At 43.3% G+C, this 26,831-nt stretch overlaps 2 protein-coding genes across 3 annotated transcripts in view; one reads left to right on the top strand and one right to left on the bottom strand.

Annotated features, from left to right (window-relative positions):
* LOC310791806 (DELTA-stichotoxin-Hcr4b-like) overlaps positions 1-26,831 on the top strand; it is a 403,187-nt gene that overhangs the window by 65,099 nt on the left and 311,257 nt on the right. The gene's annotated exons all lie outside the window — the stretch shown is intronic.
* Positions 7,629-22,484, bottom strand: LOC310791967 (uncharacterized protein; the record flags this gene model as incomplete). Its single annotated transcript, XM_083653655.1, has 8 exons — positions 7,629-7,748; positions 8,525-8,723; positions 8,838-8,868; positions 13,624-13,828; positions 13,921-14,068; positions 14,228-14,421; positions 14,534-14,662; positions 22,308-22,484. The coding sequence occupies 8 exons, from the start codon at positions 22,482-22,484 to the stop codon at positions 7,629-7,631; spliced, it is 1,203 nt and encodes a 400-aa protein (XP_083509781.1).

The following is a 26,831-nucleotide window of genomic DNA, read 5'->3' as shown; positions in this document are numbered from 1 at the left end:
GGTGGTGTGTTTCCAGCTATATATGTTTGTATTGAAGCACTGTTCTTATCTCTGGCCCTTTTGTGTCTTTGGTTCCCTTTCCATTGTCGTCTTCTGTATCTTTGCTGCCGCTTTGGTAATTGTGAGATGGACTTCAGTTGTCCCACCTCCTTTCTTTTTTTGTATCTCTCTTTTTCTTTTTCCAGATACTGCTGATATTTCACTGGGTCTTCCTTGATCTTGTCTCTGTATTTTTTTGACCATTGAGCTGTGGCCATGTTGACAACTATAGACAAAGATAATGTAAATTAGTGTTGGCCACTTTTTAATCATGTATCAGTTATGCTTATAGTGAATTAAGCAATATTATTATGAGTTATTATAATTATATTGTTTATATATCGTATAAAGTATTTTGTAATCATGTATCAATTATGTTCATAGTAAAATATATTATATAGATTATGCATAATAGTTATGAGATGAAATATAAGTTGTCATTACCATCACTAACTGTCATTACCATCACTGCCAGTTTGTGTGATGGTAATGACAGTTTGCGTGATGATAATGACTGTGACGGTAATGACATCTTTCACATTTCTGGAGAAAAAGATGGCTAACTCATGGCCTTGCTAAGCTAACTGGTCTGCTAGCATGCAATGTACATTAAATATACATAAATAACGTGATTGTATTTATTTCTGACCAACAGTGCTCAAATAGTAACTTGTTTGGTAATGACACCTAATAAACATACTCTCAGATCAGGGCGTATAAACCCTTAAATTACTTACATTTGTGGACATCAAAAACTTCCTGCTCTCCAGCATGTCTGGTCATGTGATCTGGTACTTCTAATTTCTATGGCAACCACATTGTGGTCGTTTAAATAAAACTTTATTGTTCTCTTAAATGCTTGGTGTGATGGTAATGACGCATGGATGTGGGACAGTGATTTTTAACAGTTAAACAGTTGAAAAAATACTCAAATTCCACATAAATGAACAATATGAAATTGAAATATGTCTTTTCAAGTAATTATGAGAAAATGCAAAGTACATTTATAATTAATTTAACCATTTTTATTACTTTATTATGGAGATGAAGTTCAAAGGTCTGGTTTTGGGACAAGCCCAAAACAGTGAATTTCTGGTACTTTTGAGTTTTCAACATACTGAAAAAATATTAAAATGTTATCACTGATACACAATGATTTTTTTCATGGCTACTACAACCTAGTACTAATAAATAGAATATTTGTTTTTTTCATAAAATATTTTTTTCTTGGAAATTTACCCTTGGGACAGCAAAAGTGCCCGAAGTTGAAGAATCACATATATATATATATATATATATATATATATATATATATATATATATATGTTTTCTACACATCATAAAACCAAGCAATAAGAAATGTATTTATGATAATTTATATATATTTCAATAATTTACAGCTGGTACATCGTCAACATCGAGCAGAAAACCTACTCCCACTCCCACATGCAGTTCAAGGAAGAAAGGTAAATTATATATATATATATATATATATATATATATATATATATATATATATATATCTACACATCATAACCAGGCAATAAGAAATGTATTTGATAATTATATATATTTCAATAATTTACAGTTGCATCGAGCAGAAGTGGGGAAGATTCAGGCTGGCACAAGGCAGACTGGGAACCAAACCAGATCCCCTTCACTGCCGCGGAGCTGGATTCTGACCTGCCAGCTGACTTCCTGGAGCTGTTCCTGACTGATGAGCTGCTCCAACACATTGTGGAACAGACAAACACTTTTGCCAGTCAGTATTTTCAAGCACACCCGGACAGTCTGCCACATAGCAGAGGTAATGCTTGGAAACCAGTGTCAGTCCCAGAACTGAAAACCTTCTTTGGACTTTCTTTCCTCACCGGCTATATCAAGAAGCCAAGCATTGCACTGTACTGGAGTACAGATGAAATCGATGCAACTCCCTATTTCAACCAGACAATGTCAAGGAACCGGTTTCAACTGATCTGGCGCTTCCTTCATTACAATGACAATGCATCCCAGGATGGGATGGACAAAATGACAAAAGTCCGCCCTGTGTTGACAAGTTCAAGGAGCTGTACCAACCAGGTCAAAACATTTGCATTGATGAGGGTATGATGCAGTGGCGGGGGCGTCTATCTTTCAAGGTGTACAACCCACAGAAGCTGGTGAAGTATGGAATCAAATCCTACATACTGTGTGACTCTGCCACAGGGTACTGCTTCAACATGCAGCCTTATGTTGGGGTAGCTAGCACTCTGCCAGACACTGTGTTCTCGCTCCTTGATCGTCTTCAAGGTCATGGTTACACGCTCTACATGGACAACTTCTATAACTCTGTTGCACTGTGTGAGCGTTTACTGCGAGCACAAACCAATGTCTGTGGAACGCTGAGGAAGAATAGGGGGGAACCTCAGATCATCAGGGAGGTGACAAAGACTGACCTGGGGGTGGGGGGAAAAGTTGTGCGTCACAATGAGAGGGTTATGGTTTTAGCTTGGCAGGACAAACGGCTGGTAAAGATGGTGACAACCTGCCACCAAGACAGCATGCAGAGCGTTGACGTGTGGCAGAAGGGACACAAAAACAAAGTTGCTCAGCTCAAGCCAGAGTGTGTTGTGGCATACAACTCCTCCATGAATGGGGTGGATAGGTTGGACCAAAACATTGCCTACTACCCCTTCATCCGGAAGACACTGAACTGGCCCAAGAAGTTTGTAGCCTATCTGTTCCAAGTGTGCATCTTCAACGCCTACATCCTCTACAAAGCTCTACTAATCACTTAACTGTATGATTTCTACTATTAATTATATTGCCTGTAAAAATGAATTTATTTTATTAGGTGATTTCAATAAGAATTGGATGGATAAATCTTCTAGTAAAGAAAAAAGCAGTTTTGGAAATATGAACCTAACTCAGTTAATTAATGAACCAACCCGTGTTACACCGGGGACACCGGCATTCCGAAATGTCGGCACTCCGAAACACCGGCATTCAGACAAAATTGAGATCTGTCTCGCCATTGCGAAAGAACCCTCCCCCAGACCCTAACCCTAAACCTAACCTCTCCCACCCCCCACGCCTAAGCCTAACCTCCCCCAGAACCTAACCTCTCGGCGAAACATTTTTTGGAGATAAAAAGGGCCGCCTCTCCGAAAGCATAGAAGTCAATGATCGGAATGCCGACACTTCGGAATGGCGAGCTGACCCCTGTTACACCTACTTGTCAATCTCTTCTTGACTGGATACTGGTCTCACACCCAGATAGATTCATAAAAGCAGGGGTTATGTCTGACTGCCTCAGTGACCATGCCATTGTGTACTGTATCTGGAAAATCAAATTACCGAAGTTACCACCCAAATTAATTAGAATTAGACAGTGTAAGAAAATGAATATAGATCAATTTATAAATGACTTAATTTCTATTATAACTTATACCAAACGTTCATGATGCATGGGCATTTTTTCATTCTGAATTTACTGAAGTTGTTGATAAGCACGCTCCTCTGAAAACCACTAAAGTCAGGGGAAGGCATCTACCCTGGATAACTTCTGATCTTATCAGTATATTCAGGCAAAGAGATCATGCATGGGCTACATTTCGGAACTCGAAGGATCCTGCTGACTGGGAGAGGTACAGGCAGCTGAGAAATGTGAGTAAAACTCTGACTAGAAATGCCAAATCTGATTATTATAAGGAATCTCTTTAATTTTGGAATAAAATTAAAACCATAATTAATGTATCTGATAAAACCTCACCTAATAAAATACGAGTTAATAATTCCATATTGAATGATCCACTTATAGTTGCTCAAGAGTTTAATAAGCATTTCTCAGCTGTTTGTTCTACTACTATGCCTGATCCCTCCTTTGGTGTTGATTTCAACCATGTACCGCCTAGTCACGACTCCTTTTCTTTCAGAAATATTACGCCTCTTGAGGTACAAGATTCAATTAATAATCTAAAAGTAAGTAGTGGTCCTGGGTTAGATGGCATTGAAATGAAATTCCTTAAATTATCTTCTCATGTTCTCATGTATCCTCTCTGTGATCTTTTCAATATGTCTTTAGCTACGTTTGAAATGCCCTCTATATGGAAATGCTCACGTATTATTCCCTTGCACAAAGCTGGTGATGTACTTGATCCTAATAATTATAGACCAATCTCAATTATCTGTTGTATTGCTAAAGTATTTGAAAAATTAATCTATGATCAATTATCACGATATCTCAATAACTACAACATTTTGTCACGTTTTCAATCTGGCTTTCGTTCAAATCACTCCACTACTACTGCTCTTTTAAAACTCACAAATTATATTTTTTCTGCATCTGACAAAAATAAATTAACAGGTGCAATTTTCATCGATCTAACTAAGGCTTTTGATCTTGTTGACCACTACCTTCTTTTAGATAAACTTCACTCTGTTGGTCTGTCCCGCAATGCTTTACTTTGGTTTAATTCATATTTGCATAATGGGAAACAATGTGTTGTAATACAAGGAAACAAATCTGATACATTAGTACAACAACTTGGCGTGCCTCAAGGATCAACTCTTTGTCCACTTCTGTTTTCAATTTTTATTAATGCTCCTCCTTTGATTTTTTCTAAATGTTGTGTTCAGCTTTACACGGACGATACGGTAATATATACATCTCAAACTAATTTAAAACACATTGAATCAGCTCTACAATCTGATTTTGATATTCTTCAAAACTGGCTTGCAGCTAATAAATTTATTCTTAATAAAAACAAATCTCACTCTATGATCTTTGGCACCCGTCAAAACATTAATTCTAAATACAAAAACAATTAATTTTATATTTTTTGTCGTGACGGTTCTCCACTGCATAAAGTCGAACACACCAATTACTTGGGCCTATGGGGTCCGTGTATTTCGCGGCCATCCGTTTTTCGTTTTAAAATAAAAAAACGAAAAACGAAAAACGGAAATTGGAAAACGGAAAACGAGCCGTTTCCCGTTCTTCAATTGGTAATACAAAAACAAAAAACGGAAAACGAGTCGTTATCCATTACCCATTATCCGTTATCCGATTTCATTTGATGTGCTTGTAAATGGAAATTGGGAATTAAAATACGCCTGCGGGGAACTCCTTTCTCAATTTTGTGTTTGTTTCTTCTCCGTGACCCGGATGTTGTTGTACGCGTCATCAGCAAGGAAGGAGAAGAGCCGTCTCGTCTCGCTCTTCCGGCGGTCGATTTCTCTCCTGTCTGTTTTATTATAATTTTAATTGATTTTATGTCACACAATGGACAGTTTCGTTCTCTTTCGAGCAGGCAAACGCATAACACTGAAGGAGGAAGACATGTCTGTGGACAAAATATGCACGATTTTTCAGGTACAGTCATCAACTTTGGTTAGCTTGATGTAGCGTTAGCTATTCCAGGACACAGAGTTGGTGTGCTAACGTTAACATTAGCTAGCTACTTCAATACTTAGCGCCCATTTACCCAAGTACCCCTCGCTGCAGCGTACCAGGCAGGGAAGCACATTTTAGTAACGTTACGAAGTTAATCATTACGTTAATAAAGCTGATCTGTTGCTTCAATTGGGGTTCGTTTAGGTAGCCTTAACGTTAGCCTCGCAGGGCGCAGGCTCACAGTTAACTTGGGGATAAACTAGCGTTATATTGTTATGTTTTCAACCATTTTATTTGTGTGAATGTGTTATGTTGTAATGATATTTAGTAGGGAGATATTAGTTTTACTTTTTAGTAAATTTTATTTTTCTTTATTCTGTCCAATTAAACAGGTCAATGGCAGTGGTCTGTACATTACAGATGATGCAAACATCGCCTTTTTTCCGGAGCCAGCAGGACGTTTTTCCACCCTCAATCTTTCCAATCGTAGTCATTACGAGGTCCACGGAGAGTCAGATCAAAGTCAGCTACCTGCAAGCAGAGCACCTGCACCCACTGCTGCTGCCCCTCATTTTGCCTTCATGCGCCGAGCCTCGTCGTCTGCTTCTACCGAAACGCCACCAGTTTCACATGGAACTCCGCGAGCTGGTGGCAAGTTCCCAGCAAAATCATTCCACACGTATATAGATATGCAACTGATCCCTGCTGATAAAAAAAACATCCTATGATATATGAATATAATTTTAGGCCCATAGGCCGGGTCCAAAATTAACTAACTTGTCCACTGATCAAATGGCTAGTGAATATTCAAATTTTACCACCCACTCTAGTGATTTTAAACCATCTGATTTATCCCCAGGTCAGTCCATATTGCCGAAATAGTGAATGGCAAGCTCAGTACTTCCATGACAGTGGCCATTCGCTTTTTGGAAGCTGAGGCAACTGTTGAAGGGATAACAGCAAAGGTGCAGGATGCCTTAAACTCTGATGAGTCACTTACCCTGACAGACAGCCAAGGAAATGAAATATTGGACTGCGATGGCTCAAGGAGTAAGTTGTATGATAAGAAAAAGTGTGGTTTCTAATTAACTAATGTTGATTTTGAATACATTAATTTAAGTAAATGTTTTCTGACTCCTTAAGATTCCAAGTACTGGACCTCAAACTCGCAGGAGCAGCAGCTGCCTGTCTGCACCCAATAAAGGACGCCTTCACCTGTATGGTTTGCAGAGGTATGTGTACGTGTACGATTATTTAACAGTAGGTACTTGTACAGTAGAAAAAATAGCCTTCAGTTAATATTCTTATTTTATATTGAAAGTAACCATTAAATGCTCTTTTCTGCATCATTTTCTTTGTTTAAAACCTTACAGCTGTAATGGAGCAGCCCATGGTTTCCACCTGCTGTGAGTCTCTGATTGGATGCCGATCATGTGTGGAGCAGTGGCTGTTAACTTCAGATTTCTGTCTGAAATGCAGAGCGGAAGGGTTTGACTCCAAGGTCCACCAGGTTAAGGGTCTTTCTGGTGTCTTGTACACAACCTCTGTAGCTTTCCAGGAAGAGGTCTAACCACCTATGGTTTGCATCAAGTGTTCGCATTAGATACCTCTGGTTTGCACTTTACTTGTTTACGTTAAACCCTGTTTGATGTTCTATAGCAGGTTTTTGAAATGGAGCAGAATCTGGTTACTGCAATCTACCTCTTAAAAATAAGTTCAAAGAAAACAGATTAACTGAAGCGTTCTTTACCGTACATTTCTGAACTTGAACTCAACTTGTTTACATGACAAAGAACATCTTGTAGTAAGGTGTGCCATGTGTTTGATATGCAAAATAATTACAAGATTAGCACTTTATATTACAAGATTAGCACTTTATTTTTTGTTTTGAGTCCATGTGTTTATTTGAAAACAGTTACAAAGTTGTAAATGCACTTTCTATTAAATGTAACAGCTTTTACAGTTTCCTCTGTAATTGTTATTTTTGCAAAAAATACTGCCTCTTTAACTATGCATGTCACTAACAGGTCAGGTCACACACATCTTCTGGTGATATTAATAAGAGACCTAACTGCATCTTTAAAAGGGCCATAGTTATTGTGAACCACATTTTGGTGTAGTGATAGCAAGTCAAAGTGGGAACCAAACTCAGTTTCAGTCCATTGTTGGGCTTCTTCAGAGGGGAAAGGATCACATCCAAAAATGGATTCCCTCTTCAAGGTGGATCCCACTTCCTGCTGATAGAGGTCAGCTGCAACATCTCCAACAGGCAGGAGGTCCTCTGGAAGTTTTGCAGGACATCCGTCTTTTGCCAGGTCATTTGGGATTCCCTTTCCTGCAAGACAGGAAAGTGAGTAGTGAGATTTAAGGGGTTACAGTGATAAGTCAAAGCTTAATGGCAAAATTATTATTTTGGTTACCCATCACAGCATATTGGAGTTGTCAAGATTGAATATGAATGATTGAATACTGCTTAAGCTCACGCTCGTAATGCAGCCAGTACAGATTGGTATCGGTATTAATCGAGATTCCATTTATAATTTGCGCTGGACCATAAACCAACCGTAACATAACATGAGACAGTGCTAGTAAGTAGTAGTAATGAGCTAGTAACATTAGCAGTTTGTTAACTGAACATGTAATTCGTTTTGCAGATATTTTAGTGTTCAATTAGATCACTGTCATCTGCAGAGGACCCTTATCTAAAGGAGCATTACCTGTGCTGATTTGATTCATATTATATACTTTTTTGCCTTGTATATTTTTATTTGTTTTGTCTACTCTTTTGCAAGTTGACACTTCCTGTAAAGATGTGAGGAAAAGAAAAGAAAAGTCATAGCTGCAGGCAACACGCATGCGTCAGTGTTGTTTTTACCGGTCAGAAGCTCTGCCGCAAATTTACTTTTTTATCCACTTTTATGCGTTTCCCTGAAGCCACAATTTTAGATCAGAGCTGCTTTTATCTACTTGCTCCTACTAGGCATAGGATTTTAGTCATTTGACGCACGGATCCACACTTTTATGTTACATTTCCTGATCGGGGCAGCCTGCTAGCCAGCTAGCGTTAGCACAAATACGACGCAAACCCAACAGTACCTGGCCATCGGATACCTGAGTCCCAAGCAACGGACACCTGAAGTCTAACCACCGCAGCGGGTCCACTTGTGGACCCGTGTCGGTAAGTCTCTGCATTTTCTGATGCCCGATGTGCTTTCTGTGATCCACCTCTGCTAACGCTAACACCACATCACCGCTACGGGCTCCAGTACGGAGCCCAGGCGTGTAAGTACCTGATCCCGCCAGGCTAACGCTACCCCAAGGACCGGATCATTATTATAACTTTTACACAGTTTTAGCCCTGTACTGGCCTCCTCTCTTATTCTCTGATCCCCAGCCACCACCTCCATCCTATGGGTCCACTCACCTTATCACCCGGCTGCGACCGCTGCTCCCGTCTTGAAGAAAAGGTTGCAGCATTACAGGATAGAATATCCAATCTATATCAGATCCAGGATGCAGAAAGACAGATGGACAGCATCTTCACATTCGGTCCAACGCGACTGGAGGTTAGCTGTGACTCCACACCATCACAACCTGATGGCGCCGTTCCACGTCCTGCTGATGAGATGAACTCCGCAGACTTGGAGATCTTCGTGGGCGCTGCTGCGGCCACATCCCCCGCTGCTGATCTCGAAGTGACTGACCCACTACTTCCCGCTGATGCAGTCCACTCCATTGACCAATGGTCTCGGCTTGGTGCTAAGCCGAAGGTCCAAACTTCCTCGACCCCATGTCCTGTCCAAACGTATCACTGGTCTACCGTTGGGAGGGGCAGACATGGTGGAAAACTCCTCCCCCGCCCCCCTCCACCTGGTGCCCTCCAACTGCCCATAACCAATAAATACTCTGTTCTCAACATGCATGATTTCCCCCCCCTCCCGGGCCATCGTACCCCTCTGTCCAAACCGTCAGCCGTCCCTTCCGCTCACAGCCTCTCAAAATCGCGCACCCCTTCACAACGCGTTGCCCGTCCCCAGTTCACCCCATGTCCGAAAAGTCCACCGGCCCAGTCTTCAGTTTACCTAACATCCCAAAATCACGTCCCTCTCTCTCGGTCCACCTCTGAACAGCCCGCTGCCCCCTCTGTCACTCCTCCATCACGACAGTCTGCCATGCCGCCCCCCCTCATCCCCCCCACTGTACTGTTAGTCGGCGACTCCATTATGAAAAGAATCCGCTTTGCTAATGCCATAACCCATTGCTTCCCCGGAGCCACCGTCCCCCTCCTTCTCGAAAAACTCCCGCTCTCCTGGCTTCTCTCCCATCGTCCATCCATAAAATCATTGTCCATGTCGGAACAAACGACACCTCCCGCCAACAATCCATAGAAATGCAGTCTGACTTCATTCATCTTTTCGCCCTGCTCAAAGACAGCGGATTGTCCATCTTTTTCTCCGGCCCGATCCCCACGCTAGGCCGGTCAGCTATGAGGTTTAGCCGCATCCTCAATCTCCACACCTGGCTTCAGTCAGAATGTAATAACCGTCACTTCAATTTTATTCACAATTTCGATTTGTTTTGGACCCATCCAGCCCTGTTTGCTCGCGACGGCCTCCACCCAAACAAAGCAGGGACTCGTATGTTGGCTACCAACATCCATTACGCTGTCCAGACGCTCCCAAATAAATGACCACTACTTCGTTGGTCACCTCCTAGCGTTTCTTCTTCTACGGTCTTGCCTAGCTCTTCTTCTCCGCCCTCCCCCCTGTCTACTGGCAACACACCTCCATTGTCATCTCCCCAATTCGTCATCTCCCCCTACCGACCGGGAGGACAATTACTCTCCTCTCATCCACCAGTTATCACAACAGACACCATTACACCTGCAAACAATACAGCTCTTGGCGAATTAGGAACATCCATTTCCAACATCCCTGTCCGTATTAACATTAGACCTTTTCTCACTCCAGTAAAAATAATTTCAAAAAATCAAAAATCAAACTTGGCCAGTAGTAACTCTGATAATTTTTCATTTCCACAACCTTCCAACTCACCCTTCACCGTTTATGCTGGACTCTGGAACTGCCAATCCGCCAATAACAAAACAGACATCATTTCTGCACATGCCCTCTCCCAATCCCTCCTTTTCCTTGCCCTCACAGAAACGTGGATTATCCCGGAAAACACCTCAACTCCTGCTGCCCTCTCAGATGCCTTCTCATTCTCCCACACTCCCAGAGCTTCTGGCCGTGGGGGAGGCACTGGGCTTCTGATTTCACCAAAATGCACTTACACCATTACTTCTCTTTCTCACCTCTCCCTATCCTCTTTTGAATGTCACTCTGTCTCTGTTTCTCTTCCTATCAAACTCATCATCACTGTCCTCTACCGCCCACCTGGTCCGCTCGCTGCCTTCTTTGATGAACTGGATGCTCTCCTCTCCCTCTTCCCCGAGGATGGCACTCCCCTGGTCCTTCTGGGGGATTTCAATGTCCCTGTAGCATCTCTTCAATCTCCTCTTTTTCTGAACTTTTTCTCTTCTTTTGACCTCTCCCTCTCTCCTTCTCCGCCCACTCACAAGGCCGGGAACCTCCTCGACCTGGTCTTCACACGTTCCTGCAGCACCTCCAACCTCACAGTCACTCCTCTCCCTGTCTCTGACCACCACTTCATAACCTTCTCCCTTCCCATCTCTCTCCCCAAACCCCCCCCACCACCCACTCATACTACTACCACCCGTCGAAACATAAAAACACTCTCACCCTCAGTCCTTTCTTCTGCTGTCCTCTCTCTCCTCCCTTCAGTCGAACACTTCTCTACCCTATCCACTGATGCTGCCGCTACTAGTCTTCTGTCCTCCCTCTCCTCAGCCCTTGACTCACTCTGTCCTCTCACTTCTAAACCTGTCAGATCCTGTCCCCCTGCGCCTTGGCTGTCCGAGGCTCTGCGTATCCATCGAGCAGAGCTTCGGGCAGCCGAAAGGAAATGGCATAAATCCCACGACCCTTCAGATCTCTCCGCTTACCACCTCATCCTATCGAACTTCACCACCGCTGTCACCTCTGCAAAATCTTCCTTCTTCATCTCCCAAATCCAGTCCTCTGCCTCCAATCCCAGAAAATTATTCTCCACTTTCTCCTCTCTACTCAACCCTCCCTCCCCTCCTCCCCCCTCCTCCCTCTCCGCTGACGACTTTATGACTTTCTTTTCCAAAAAAATCGATGACATCACCTCCTCCTTCCCCCCCCCAGCCACTAACAACAACTCTCCCATCTGCAACTATAACTCTCTACCCCCTGCCACCACCCTGTCCTCCTTCTCTCCCCTCTCCCCCGATGATGTCCTCAAACTTCTTATGTCCTATCCTGCCACCACCTGCCCCCTGGATCCCATCCCCTCCCCTCTTCTCCAAACAATTTCCTCTGATTTATCCCCCTTCCTCACTTCTTTCATCAACTCCTCCCTGTCCTCTGGTACTGTCCCGGCCGCTCTGAAAACAGCCAGAGTCAAGCCCCTCCTTAAAAAACCTTCCCTTGACCACTCCGCCCTCCATAATTACCGCCCTGTCTCTCTCCTCCCCTTCATCTCAAAAACCCTAGAACGTGCAGTATGTCAACAACTCTCTCTTCACCTCACTCAAAACAACCTCCTGGACCCCTTACAATCTGGATTTAAGCCCGCTCACTCCACGGAAACAGCCCTCCTCTCAGTCACCCATGCCCTCCATACAGCCAAAGCCTCCTCCCTCTCCTCTGTCCTTGTCCTTCTTGATCTTTCTGCTGCTTTTGACACGGTTAATCATCACATCCTTCTCTCCACTCTCACTGATCTCGGTATTTCTGGTTCTGCACTCTCATGGTTCACCTCCTATCTCTCCAATCGCACTTATCAGGTTCTCTGGCGTGGGTCCCTCTCTAAAACTTGCACTCTGAACACGGGTGTCCCCCAGGGATCTGTCCTTGGCCCCTTCCTGTTCCTTCTATATGTTAGGTCCCTTGGTCACATAATCACTTCCCACGGTTTCTCCTACCACAGCTATGCAGATGACACTCAACTTTTCCTCTCTTTTCCCCCTTCCGACACCCTAATCCAGTCACGTCTCGCCGCCTGCCTTAATGACATTGTCTCCTGGATGACTGCCCATCATCTCAAACTTAACCTCAACAAAACCGAGCTCCTCTTCATCCCTGGGAAAGATTGTCCACTCTCTGACCTCTCCATCACTATCAACAACATCATTATTCTACCGTCAAATACTGTTAAGAACCTTGGTGTAACGTTAGATAACCAGCTATCAAATTCAGCCTTCATCTCAGCAACCGCCCGCTCCTGTAGGTTTTTACTATATAATATTAGAAAGATCCGTCCGTTCCTCACTAGGGAGGCAGCTCAGCTCCTGATCCAGGCACTCGTCCTGTCCCGCCTTGACTACTGTAATGTCCTATTGGCGGGGCTACCTGCCTCGGCCATTCAACCCCTCCAACTCATTCTAAATTCTGCTGCCCGTCTGGTGTTCAACTTACCTAAATTTTCCCATGTCACTCCCCTTTTCCGTGACCTTCACTGGCTCCCCATCTTGGCCCGTATCAAATTCAAAACCCTGGTACTGACCTACCGTGCAGTTCACCGGTCAGCCCCGCTCTACTTACAATCCCTGGTCAGCTTCCAATCATCCCACCGTTCCCTCCGCTCCTCCACCTGCACGGCTCGCCTCGCCCCTCCATCGCTACGTGACCCTGGTGAACGCTTGTCTCGTTCAAGACTGTTCTCCTCCATGGCTCCGCAATGGTGGAATGAACTTCCCCCCTTCGTCATGTTGGCCGAGACACTGCCGATTTTTCGCCGGAGACTAAAAACTTACCTTTTCGGGCTACACCTGGGTCCCTCCGGAGTCGGTTAACCCTTATTGATTATATATGGTTTTAGTTATGTTTTCATTGTTTGTATTTCTTTGAATGAATTGTTTTGAAATGTGATGTAAGTCGCTTTGGATAAAAGCGTCTGCCAAATGAAATAAAGTAAAGTAAAGTAAGTGGTCTTGTTTTTTTATTCACTTGGCATTTTTTTGTCTGTAGGCTACTAACAAGAAAAAAAGAGCTCTGGTATCAGATTGGCAGATATGCAAATTCAGGTATTGGAATTGAATCGGAACTGGGGAAAAAAAGTGGATTGGTGCATCTCAGCAGCCAGTAACACGAAATGAATCGTACCTGGGATCCTGTGTGCATTCCATGCTGCTACGACATTTGTGATGCCAATCCCAGCCATCTGGCATGTCAGGTTTGACACACAATACTTGGATACGCTGTCCTCCATGTCCAATTCTTCCTGGTCCACCAGCTGTACCAAAGCTGTCTTCAACGGGTAGTTGACTCGTGCATTCACCTCTGACCACATTCTCTCTATCACATGGTTCTGTGTAGGTTTTAAGGATAGTGTCAGTCAGTCTGCTCTCAGAAATATGCATTAATTGCAGGAAACCAGGATTGCTTTTTAACAATACATACCCTTGTAGAAGGTGTCTGAAGGTAGGGCAGCCTTTGAAGATTGTGTCTGTGCTCTGCCAGCATTTCCTGGATAAATAATGCCAGATAAAACTCTGTCCCACAGTCAACTCTGACCTGGTCCCATATTCCATAGGAAAGCACAGCAGGTCTAAGGATAAATCACAGACAAACGTAAAATATTACTCTTAAATATATTAAACAGCATTAACCCATAGATCCCTAAAGTGAAAATTTAAACAAACAATTTTTTTTTTGTCAAAATTGGAATGATAGCAATAGTAAAGCACTAGTAAAGTTATTATTTTACCTGTACACTTCCTCATAAATGATGATGTTGTTCTTTATTGGCATGGTTGAGTGACTGACAACCTTCTTGCTGAAGCCATCGATAGCCATTACATGGGTCACTCCAAACATAACAAGCTTCTCATTTTGATCTACATGCAGCTTGTGACCCATGTATTCTGCATTGTAGGGTATGGGGTTCAGATTTTTGGCACCCTAAAATAAAAAGGGGGAAAAAATCCTTAAATTATATGATTAGAATGAACACCTATGTTCAATTGAAATGCAGAAAAAACAACGCTAATTAATTGACCTTAACTTAACTTACCTGCTGTCTTGCAATGTGGTAGGGTTGATTAATACTTCTCAACACTTTGCCCACTCTGCACTCAGAAGCTTTAACCCCTTTTGTGGACAGGTAGCCAGTCATCATTTTTCGGCCAAAAGATGTTCCAGTCTGGGGAAACAGTATGTTTAATACATATTATATTTTAAGGTGCCTGGAATCTGAACTGCATGCATACAATGCAGAATACATGGATGGGTCACAGACAATTACAACATTAGCCTCAGCTAAGGCTGAGGCTAATGTTGCCTGGTAACATGCCTGGTGCTAATTAACAGCTGTCAGATTATTGTCAATGATATATTTTATGTTTGTGATTTATCCTCAGACCTCTCAATGTATATGGACTAGGACCAGGTCCGAGTTGACTGTGGGACAGTTTTATTTGAAATTATTCATCCAGAAAAATATGGCACAACATAGACCCAATCTTCAAATGTAGCCTTATCCGAAACCTGAACAGAATGTGATAGAGAATGTTGGAGGTGAATGCCCGAGTCAGCTACCCTTTGCGGGTCAGAGCATCCAAGTTCTTTTATGGTATCAAACCATATTATTTTTTTATAAAACGCATGTGTGTGTCTGACTCCAGTCAGCTGAGCTACAAGTAGCTATCGATAGCAGCTATAGCGCTCCCCACCTAACGTTATGAGGGTGCGCTGCAGCGCTAACGTCAAAAGCAGTAACGTTAATCATGTACGGTGGGTGATAATATTAATAATAAAACATATCGTTACCTCAGCAATACCTTGAGCGACTTCAACTTCAAGTTGGCTATCGGGGCAGAAGTCCCTGACAAACCCCTGCTCAGCACACCACCTCCGCACATTCCTCTCAGAAAACCCCCGTCTGGTTCCAAACTGGCTACATAACGCAGCTGTGATATCACCACACACCATTCCATTTCTTCTATTTTCTGCAATAAAACCTGCATATTTATCCAGAGACATCTTCAAACAGTCTCCACTTCCCGCCGAGCCTTCTCGCAGCTGTGTTCTGAGCGCTCGTTGACGCTCTCTTATGACGTGTCCTCCCTTCGCCATCAGGTTAAAAAAAACATCGCTTCCGGGTCACGGAGAAGAAACGAACACAAAATTGAGAAAGGAGTTCCCCGCAGGCGTATTTTAATTCCCAATTTCCATTTACAAGCACATCAAATGAAATCGGATAACGGATAATGGATAATGGATAACGACTCGTTTTCCGTTTTTTGTTTTTGTATTACCAATTGAAGAACGGGAAACGGCTCGTTTTCCGTTTTCCAATTTCCGTTTTTCGTTTTTTTCGTTTTTCGTTTTTTAATTTTAAAACGAAAAACGGATGGCCGCGAAATACACGGACCCTATGGCTTGACTCCGAACTTTCATTTAAATGTCATATTGATAATCTTGTTAAAAAAATTGAATTTCAGTGCTGGTGTTCTTTACCGCTCAAAAAAATGCTTTTCTTTTTCTGTTAAAAAGAAACTTGTTCAGCAACTTATTCTACCAATATTGGACTATGCTGACATCGTTTATCAGGCAGCATCTCAAACAAACCTTCTTTCCCTTAATGTAATTTATAACAGATTATGTAGATATATTCTTGGTTGTGCCTTTAGAACTCATCATTGTACAATGTACGAAACACTTAATTTTCCTTCTCCCATGATGAGAAGACAGCGTCATTGGTCCCTGTTTATTTTTAAATGTATTAATTACGACTATCCTCACTATTTAAAACAGTTTCTTGTCCCATTTACTTCTAATTATCATTTAAGACACTCCACACAGCTCTTTTTTTCTGTTCCTGCAGTCTCTAAGTCAATAGGTAAGAAAGCCTTTTTGTTTAAAGCACCTTCTGATTGGAATAATTTACCTGTAAACATTCGCTCCATATCATCCTTTCACATGTTTAAAATTGCTCTTTCTTCTTACTTTGGGACTAGCTGTACCTGTCCATGACCATATGATTATTTGACTTCATAACTTCTGTATATGTAAATATGTATATCAACTCTTGTCCAGTGGAGGTAGGCGGCCAAGTCCAGACTTGGCTCAGGGAGGAGGACGCCCCTGCCTAGCACAGTCCCGCTGGTGCCTGAAAGGAGGAGGAAGGAGAGGAAAGAGCGATGCCACTGGCTCACAGATGGTGCAGGGCAGAGTACCTGTAAAGGTGGGCCAGTTGCGATGACCCTATCGTATTTTGCATATATATTGCATATGTATGTGTATATGATGTATTATCTATATATTATAATATGTATGATGTATATACATGTATGTATGTGTGTATGTGTATATGTATTTATATATACATATATTTACTTGCCATCACCTTAGCACCTTTGAATTATACATATAGTTTCATCCCAATACTCTGCCTTGAGTATGATTCTCTGTTCTGTATGTCCTATCACTAGTACATGATACCTATTATTTATAAATGTACTTTATTTGTTTTGTTTTTTTTGTTTTGTTGTTTGTCACACTGGGTCTTATTTTGTTTTGTTGTATGTTTTGTCTAATTGTGTTCACTGTATTGTATTCGTGTATAGGGCCCCCCTTGAAAACGAGATGGTTCATCTCAAGGGGTCATCCTAATAAAAATAATTTCAACAAAGCCAGGAACCCAGGGGAGTGTAAAACCCTCTTGGAGTTCATGCGGAGGGTGGTGAAGTCATGGACCTCAAAGTGACCTGTGCCGGAGGAGGAGGAAGTTGCAGTTGAGGGGGGTGGGGCACGCAGGGCACCATACAACACCGACCCAGACAGCAGGCTCAATGGACAGATTGGCAAACACAAGCTGGAATACCTGATGCCCACCAGCAGTAAATCAAGACCAGCAAGAAGGTGTAGGGTCTGCGCACACAGGGGCCAGCGCAGCGAGACCAAAATGTGGTGCAAGACCTGTTGTGTCCCCTTGCACGCAGGAGAGTGTTTCATAGCTTACCACACTCAGCTGAACTACTCTGGGTAAACACACACACACATACATAACTGTACACATACATACTTCTTTCTCTACATCATAACAATAACTTTGAACTGGACTTGCATCGTTGCAGTATCCCACACACACACAACATACATACATACATACATACATACATACATACTGTAACTGTACAAATTTCTTTTCTTTTTTTCTCAACATAAAAATAACTGTGAACTGTCACAGAAAAGGAAGAATCTGGAGCACACGGGTCACTGGTGAAATGGTTTCTTTTTAATAGGCTAAGTGCACCAACGTTTCGACGCAACGCGTCTTCATCAGGGTTAAACAGGAATGACAGAATGACAGCAGTTTAAATATACCTCCCCAATACACAAGGCAGTTTGCAATTGGTTAGACGCGATGGGGGGTGGTCAATCAATAAGCCAATCCTGTGACAGCACTTAGGAAGGAGGGTGGGGGTGGGGTGGGAGGGAGGGAGGGGAAAGAGGGAAAAGGGGGGGGGGGGGGATAGAGGATCAATGCATAAAAGAATCAATGCATAATAGAAGCATATAATTACATATCTTTACATATTTTTATAAACACAGGAACACAATATAAATATCAGTACATTTAGAGGAAGCAGGAGAGGCTGAGCTCATCATTAAGTCCATTAGGCTCCACCGTATTTAATGTGTGAATCCAGAAGGCTTCACGCCTCAACAGTTTTGTGACGATATCGTCACCTCTCTGTGGGGAAGAGACTTTCTCTATCCCCCAGAACTTAAGGGAGGCGACTGAGCCATGGTGGGCTTGTTTGTAATGTCTTGCTATTGCATAGTCCAGATTTTGGGTGCGGATGGCCGTTTTGTGTTCGGCGATGCAGAGCTTTAATGCACGTTTAGTTTGTCCTATATAGACACTCCCACATAAACATTTCAGCATGTAGATCACATGTGTGGTACTACAGTTTATGAAGGACTTGATAGGATATTTTTTACCAGTCCGGGGGTGAAGGAAATGTTTTGTGTCAGAGGAGTTGGAGCAATGAGTACAGTGGCCACATCTGTAGAAACCCGAGGGAGGGGGTGGTAGCCAGGTGGGAGTAGAGGGGGGTGGGGTCATGGTGCTGTGTACTAACCTGTCTCTCAGTGATCGGGCTCGCCTAAAGGCGATTCGGGGGGGATCAGGACAGAGGGACTTCATGGTTGGATCCGACTGAAGAATATGCCAGTGTTTCAACATTATCTGTTTGATGGCTCCGCTGATGGGAGAGAACTCGGTGGCAAAGCAGAGACGGGGCTGTACGGGTGTAATACCGACAGTTTTGTTGAGGAGGCGGGTTCTAGGGGTGCGCACAGCTCTTTCATAGGCTGCCGCGATGTCAGTCTCAGCATATCCTCTGTCTGAGAAGCGCTGCTTCATCTCCCCAGCCTTAAGAATAAATTGATCCTCCGTGCTGCAAATTCGTTTCAATCGGAGGAATTGACCCACCGGGATGTTTTTGATTAATTGTTGCGGGTGATGGCTATCTGCTCTCAAGAGGGTGTTCCTACTAACTGGTTTGCGATAGATGGTACTGAATAGGCCTCCATGTTCGTTATTATAGATGGTGAGATCAAGGAAATTGATTTTCTCCCTGGAATGTTCCATAGTAAAACGGAGGTATTGTGTGGTGGAGTTGATGTAATCACTGAAGTCGTTGAGTTCTGAGGTGGTACCGGTCCAGACAAAAAATACATCATCAATGTATCTTTTCCAAAGGAGAATAAGAGGAAGGAACTGATTATTAGAAGGATTATTAATGTATTTCTCCTCCCAAAAGCCCATGGTTAGGCAGGCATATGAGGGCGCAAAGGCACTGCCCATACTAACACCTCTTTTCTGTAGAAAATAAGAACCTGCATATTGAAAGTAATTGTGTGACAGGACTATTTCTGTGAGGGTTACCAGTAATTCATTTGGTGGTAGTGTTTCTGTAGGGCGTTTGTCCAGATAGTGAGACATGGCTTCAAGGCCAGCATCATGAGGGATGCAGGTGTATAGGCTTTGTACATCACAGGTTACCAGTAGGAATTCTTTATCTGTATTGAATCAATTTAATAGATTCAATACATCCGTGGTATCCCCTAAAAAGGAAGGGAGGTCTATGACAAATTTCTTTAGGAAGAAGTCCAGGTATTGTGACAGAGGTTCAGTGAGGCAGCCTATACTAGCCACTATGGGTCTGAGTGGCGGGTTATAGAGAGTTTTGTGGATCTTGGGCAGGCCGTGGAAAACGGGACAGATTGGAAATTGAATGGATAAGAACGCTTTTTCCTTATCAGTAATCCAGCCTCTGGAGCATGATGTCTCTATAACCTGATCGATGATGGCTTTATGTGTACTGGCTGGGTTATGGGGTAAGGGGGTGTAGCAATCTTGGACAATCTGGACAAACGCCCTACAGAAACACTACCACCAAATGAATTACTGGTAACCCTCACAGAAATAGTCCTGTCACATAATTACTTTCAATATGCAGGTTCTTATTTTCTACAGAAAAGAGGTGTTAGTATGGGCAGTGCCTTTGCCCCCTCATATGCCTGCCTAACCATGGGCTTTTGGGAGGAGAAATACATTAATAATCCTTCTAATAATCAGTTCCTTCCTCTTATTCTCCTTTGGAAAAGATACATTGATGATGTATTTTTTGTCTGGACCGGTACCACCTCAGAACTCAACGACTTCAGTGATTACATCAACTCCACCACACAATACCTCCGTTTTACTATGGAACATTCCAGTGAGAAAATCAATTTCCTTGATCTCACCATCTATAATAACGAACATGGAGGCCTATTCAGTACCATCTATCGCAAACCAGTTAGTAGGAACACCCTCTTGAGAGCAGATAGCCATCACCCGCAACAATTAATCAAAAACATCCCGGTGGGTCAATTCCTCCGATTGAAACGAATTTGCAGCACGGAGGATCAATTTATTCTTAAGGCTGGGGAGATGAAGCAGCGCTTCTCAGACAGAGGATATGCTGAGACTGACATCGCGGCAGCCTATGAAAGAGCTGTGCGCACCCCTAGAACCCGCCTCCTCAACAAAACTGTCGGTATTACACCCGTACAGCCCCGTCTCTGCTTTGCCACCGAGTTCTCTCCCATCAGCGGAGCCATCAAACAGATAATGTTGAAACACTGGCATATTCTTCAGTCGGATCCAACCATGAAGTCCCTCTGTCCTGATCCCCCCTGAATCGCCTTTAGGCGAGCCCGATCACTGAGAGACAGGTTAGTACACAGCACCATGACCCCACCCCCCTCTACTCCCACCTGGCTACCACCCCCTCCCTCGGGTTTCTACAGATGTGGCCACTGTACTCATTGCTCCAACTCCTCTGACACAAAACATTTCCTTCACCCCCGGACTGGTAAAAAATATCCTATCAAGTCCTTCATAAACTGTAGTACCACACATGTGATCTACATGCTGAAATGTTTATGTGGGAGTGTCTATATAGGACAAACTAAACGTGCATTAAAGCTCCGCATCGCCGAACACAAAACGGCCATCCGCACCCAAAATCTGGACTATGCAATAGCAAGACATTACAAACAAGCCCACCATGGCTCAGTCGCCTCCCTTAAGTTCTGGGGGATAGAGAAAGTCTCTTCCCCACAGAGAGGTGGCGATATCGTCACAAAACTGTTGAGGCGTGAAGCCTTCTGGATTCACACATTAAATACGGTGGAGCCTAATGGACTTAATGATGAGCTCAGCCTCTCCTGCTTCCTCTAAATGTACTGATATTTATATTGTGTTCCTGTGTTTCTAAAAATATGTAAAGATATGTAATTATATGCTTCTATTATGCATTGATTCTTTTATGCATTGATCCTCTATCCTCCCCCCCCCCCCCCCCCCTTTTCCCTCTTTCCCCTCCCTCCCACCCCCACCCTCCTTCCTAAGTGCTGTCACAGGATTGGCTTATTGATTGACCACCCCCCATCGCGTCTAACCAATTGCAAACTGCCTTGTGTATTGGGGAGGTATATTTAAACTGCTGTCATTCTGTCATTCCTGTTTAACCCTGATGAAGACGCATTGCGTCGAAACGTTGGTGCACTTAGCCTATTAAAAAGAAACCATTTCACCAGTGACCCGTGTGCTCCAGATTCTTCCTTTTCTGTGATTATCCTCCTGTTCTGAGAAGCACCGTCCTCCCTCTGCGGGGGAGCTGAAGCGCAAGAGATTCCCTTCTTAACTGTGAACTGTACTTGCATTGTTGCAGCAGCTGTTCTTTGAACATTTTTGGTCAAGGGGATTTGAATTTGAATTATTCAAGAAAGTTGTGCATTTTGAAATGCTTACACACGTGTTGTACACACGTGTATAGCGCCACCTATGGATGAATCCTGGGCATTCTTTCTGGCATAGTCACTCATGGTCTCTACTCAGAAAATATTAGCCTCAGAGTCAGTGATGTGCTTGAAATGCTTAATTTCACAAAAGGCTCATTATCTCCCTTTCTATTTTGAAACATCTGTTTCTGGTGAAACCAACCTATCTTCTACTGCTGATAACTAAAGAACAGAAAATGATGTAAACTTTTTTTTGCTGATGATACAAGAGAGTCTCATCGTTTTTGGGCGTGTTCGGTGTTTACATAGTAATATCACACAATATTCTGTGGGTCTTGAGAAATCACTGAAAACGCTCTGAAAGGGCTGGCAGTGGGAGCGTCTATTTTCCAGAAATGGCTGGCAGCCAATGAGTTAAGGGCTACTAAGATTGAGGGTTAAGATTGAGGGTTAAGAAAATAAGTGGGATTGGGCCTTTGATTCACATCTCTTCTGAAGCCCTCGAGTTCTTCCTTCATCTCCTTCTTAATTTCCTCTTTAAACGTGATGAATTCTGCTTTCAACTCAGTCTTAAAGCCTCGAAGTTCCTTAACGATATCGTTAAGACCCGAGCGTACAACGTTGGCGTCCGCCCCCATGTGCTCTTCCTCTGGCGTCGCCATATCGTCTCCTTTTTCCTCGGACAAATTAACTACTTTTTCCTTGAGTTTGATCAATCTTTTACTCTTTCTACGCCCCCCCTTTCGCATTCCTGCTTCATAGACGCGTATTTCTTTTGGAATGGTTGAATTCGGGGGTTTTCATCGAGTGGTGATCGGGAGCTAGTTTCTTATGCTGCCATAATAGCACGCTGTCCGACCGGAACTCCCGGTGTGTGCTTTTCATCCCCTCATCTCGCCGCTGTGCCAAATGCGCGCACACAGGCAGCCTGTCACCATGGATCGATTTCTGCCATTAAACATGATCTATTTTCCCCGGCTCCGCTTTTGCACAACACTTGTCTTTCTGCTAGGTAGCGTTGCTTCAAAGTTTTCCACTTGCTGCTGAGGTTTTGCCACGGCTTATCAAACCCTTTCTCCCTCATTTTCCTTTCATTTTCCGCTCCTTTTCCAAAGGAGAAGATGGGTCACATGACGTGCAAATGCGGAAAATGTGTTTCCATTACACTTTTGCGATAAACTGCTATATCGACACGTCTGAAAAACCACCTCATGAGAGCGCAAAAACGTTTTGCGATATTTGGGAGGTTTTTCTAAATCTACGTGTTTCCATTACCCGATTTTTATTGCGATATTTAGATTTTGCGCATTTCTGAGGGTAATGGAAACACGACTGGTGTGTAACCCAGTGTGGAACAGAATAGCCTGCATTCTGACTTTGTGTTATGAAACCAATCTACCAGCGGCCACGACGACAACTGGGCCAAGTTCGAGAAAGCGTGGAGACCTGCACGGCTGCCTCCCTTGACCGAATAGAGGTGAGCAGTGCTTCTTTGTGAAGAAGGAATGGACAATTTAATCGCCGGGCTGGGTGCAGTGTTGTGGTGTGGGAGATTCGATCGAGCTGTCAAGAGGCAAAAAAACTGTCAAAAGGGAACAAAAGACTCGCGCCTGGCCAATCCCGATGCTTGACTGCTGCGTAGGCAGGCACAAGGCGTGGTTTTGCCGGAACCGCGGTGGGTTCCATAATAACGCATCAACACCCACACACCGAGACAGACGGAGACATTTAACATGGCTAAGAAAAGTAGGAGTCTGATACAGAGAAACATGACTGCAACAATGCGCGCAACATTGCGGTCACCTCAGCAGCAGCCAGCGGCAGCAGCAGCATTGTTAAGTGATACATTACATTGGATACTTGCCTCTGTTCAGATAACAAATGTGAAATATGAAACAATTTGAAGAAGTCTACAGTTGGCAGTTTGCAAGCTCCACCTCTGCTTAGATTGAACTATGTAACTTCTCCAGATAGTAGTGTGAGAACAGATCGAGACATCACCTGACTGCAGCTTGGGCAAAGTTGCATGTAGGTGTCATTCAGCATATTGTGATATGTTGTTGGAGAATGTGTTGTCATTTCCTACTATAACATGGTGCCGCGTCTATGTGCCGACAGGCCGCAGTGCCGACAGGTCGCAATGCCGATAGCCCACAAGCAGAACCAGCTGAGCGAGGCGGCGTGCAGCGTGTCGTGGAGCTAACCTCTCCCAGCCCTCACGCCAAACCTAGCCTCCCCTCATGCCTAAACCTAACCTCCCCCAGACCCTAACCCAAAACCTAACCTCTCCCAGCCCCCACGCCAAACCTAACCTCCCCCCATGCCATGCCTAAACCTAACCTCCCCCAGACCCTAACCCAAAACCTAACCTCTCCCACCCCCACGCCTAAACCTAAGGTCGGCATTGCGGGTGGTCGGCATAGCGGGTGGACCCCCTATAACATTCAGTGTTTCCTATAAGGTTATCTATTTGTGGAGGTACACCACAACCGATTTTGAGCACCACAAATAGATTTTGACTGCCACATATTCATTTCAAGTAGTTGACTGCAAACACCTGCTTTAGGAGCCCACTAGATGGTGCTCTGAGGCCCACCAGTGGGCCACGGTTCAGTGGTTGGGAAACACTATCATGCAGATAGAATAGGCTATAAGGAGACAATTATGTTTTCATCATTGTAAAGCCACAGCATAGTGAAGAGGATATTAATGTGATGTGTGTAGTTCTTCATATCTACTAGCCTCTTCGTTTTGCTCTCAGAGTGCACCAGATTAATGCATTTTACTTTAAAATTTACAAAATTTCTGTGTCTTCCCCATACCCCCCTAGTCGGGGTAGTATTACCTTCCTGGTTGTGCTACCCCTGTTTGGAAAGCCTAGAATCGCCTAAGCAGAAACCTGTGGACAACTTTGCAGGTGTCACTGTAAACCGTTCTCACTCTGAGCGCGCAGCATATTGACGCTTTGTCACGTCCCTTGTGAGTTGCTTGTTACTAACACAGTACCCTTGAGCAACCCATGAAACGACTTGGGCTTTCCAACTAAACTCCAATGTAAACCCATGGAAGGCATCTTTGACGCTCATGGCAACTGCTCCCCCGTCTGAACACGGTGCCCTTGCGCGACCAATATAACGACCTGGCCTTGCACTAATTCTTTATTTATTTTTTTCATTAGGGCTTTCACCAGGGGTGTATTTTCCACTGGGGACAGGGGGGACATGTCCCGCCCACTTTTCAAAACATAGATTATGTACCATCTCAGATGGGGTGACTTAACTGCACACCAGACTCACCCATGGTGCCAACATTTCAACTTTGTATTAGCATGCAGAACAGCACTATTAGTTGACACATAACTTTGCAGATAACTAACATTATGCATATAGAACAAGAAGTCATTTTAACCCCCAAAACGCATTGTCAATCAATTGACAAACATTGACAAAAAAATCTACAAACAAAACACACTACCCCAGGGCATGCTGGGAACTCCGTCCACTTTCTTCTTCCACAGGTAAAATTTCCCAGAAAGCTTTGAGGGGGCATAACTTTTTACACTCCATTTTACAATTAAATCAGGCTAAAAAGTGTTAGATAGAAATAATATTTATTTTTAACACAACATGCAATTCTGGAATATTTGAATATTGGACAAAATAAAATAAAATGTAAACCATAAAAGAAACACACATACAGCGATGGGAGCTGCTATAAATACCCCTTGCAAATACAACATGTTATATAGTGAAGTTTGAGACCACAGTTGCGCTGTGATGGGATAAATAACAAGACCAGCAGACCTGGTTCTGGAACACATTCCTAGTAGGCAACACACCTACAAACCACTTTATAAGTTAAAAGTATAAATCATTTTAGGCATTTTGTGTGTGTGTATCATTTTGTGTAGGGGAGAGTGGGGTGAGTTGTGCCAGTGGGGAAGTTGTGCCACCCCTTGTATCTAGAAAACCATAGAAGAAATTGGTCATGTGACCACACATTTTTGAAGAGGCATCCATTTTACTCACTCTGCAAAGAAGGGAGGCAGATGGCACAAGAGCTAAGCACATTTAAGTTCAAAAAACTGTTTTTTGCCTCTCAAAGTAAATTTTTTATGATCAAGGTTTATTGATTGTTGTGTCTGAATAATTATAGGCAAGCTTGAAAACATTTCACACATGTGTTAGTGTTTTAGTAAGCTACAATATGAGGCTATACTGTTAGCATGATGTTATCTCCAAACCAGCTATATGATACAAGTTTGTTAAAATGGTGGGGATGGGGTGATTTGTGCCAAAAGGCCTGGGTTAAGTTGTGCCAGTGCAGTTGCAGTTGATTTAGTGAAATTTTATTTCATTTTGTTCTTAAATGTTTAAATAGACCTTGTTGAAGAATATTGCAGTATTGGCAAGTGTAGCCTGGCTCTGTGATAGTTGATTTTGTTCATTTTGAACATAATTTTTATTTCTGAAAATGTTAAATATTGTAACGTATCGGTGATACGCCAAAGAACGGAGAGTTGTAGTTGGTACAGGTTCTTTATTCACAGGCTTCTTTAGCTCCTAGCAGCTAGCTTCACACAGCTAGCTCTACACATAGCGACCGGTCTCAGCTCGCTCCATAGCTAGACTCCCTGCGGCACCCCGGCCGCTGGTCCTATATACCCCGTTTCCCCTAGGAACACACCCACACACATTAGTTCCTAGCTACAATCCAGACACTTATCTTGTACATCACATTACAGGTAATACCTGGATTACCCGACACGTTACATACTCCTCACCCAACATTAGCTCAATGCCCACATTGACACCCACAACCCACACATATCCCCCTGTACCAAAACACACCACCCCACAACATTTTGTATTCCCCCAATTTGTCTCTTATTATTTCAGCACACTTCTTAATTTTCGTTCCACCACCACCATTTGCATTTCTTTTCATTTCTTCCCTCTTTTCCCATTCCTTTACATTCAACCCACATTTCAATTCACATTCCCATTCCA

Source organism: Poromitra crassiceps, assembly GCF_964638095.1.
Source record: "Poromitra crassiceps genome assembly, chromosome: 17".
Classification (NCBI taxonomy): domain Eukaryota; kingdom Metazoa; phylum Chordata; class Actinopteri; order Beryciformes; family Melamphaidae; genus Poromitra; species Poromitra crassiceps.
The sequence above is the reverse complement of the archived record's forward strand: the minus strand, read 5'-3'. Positions and strand labels throughout refer to the sequence as shown.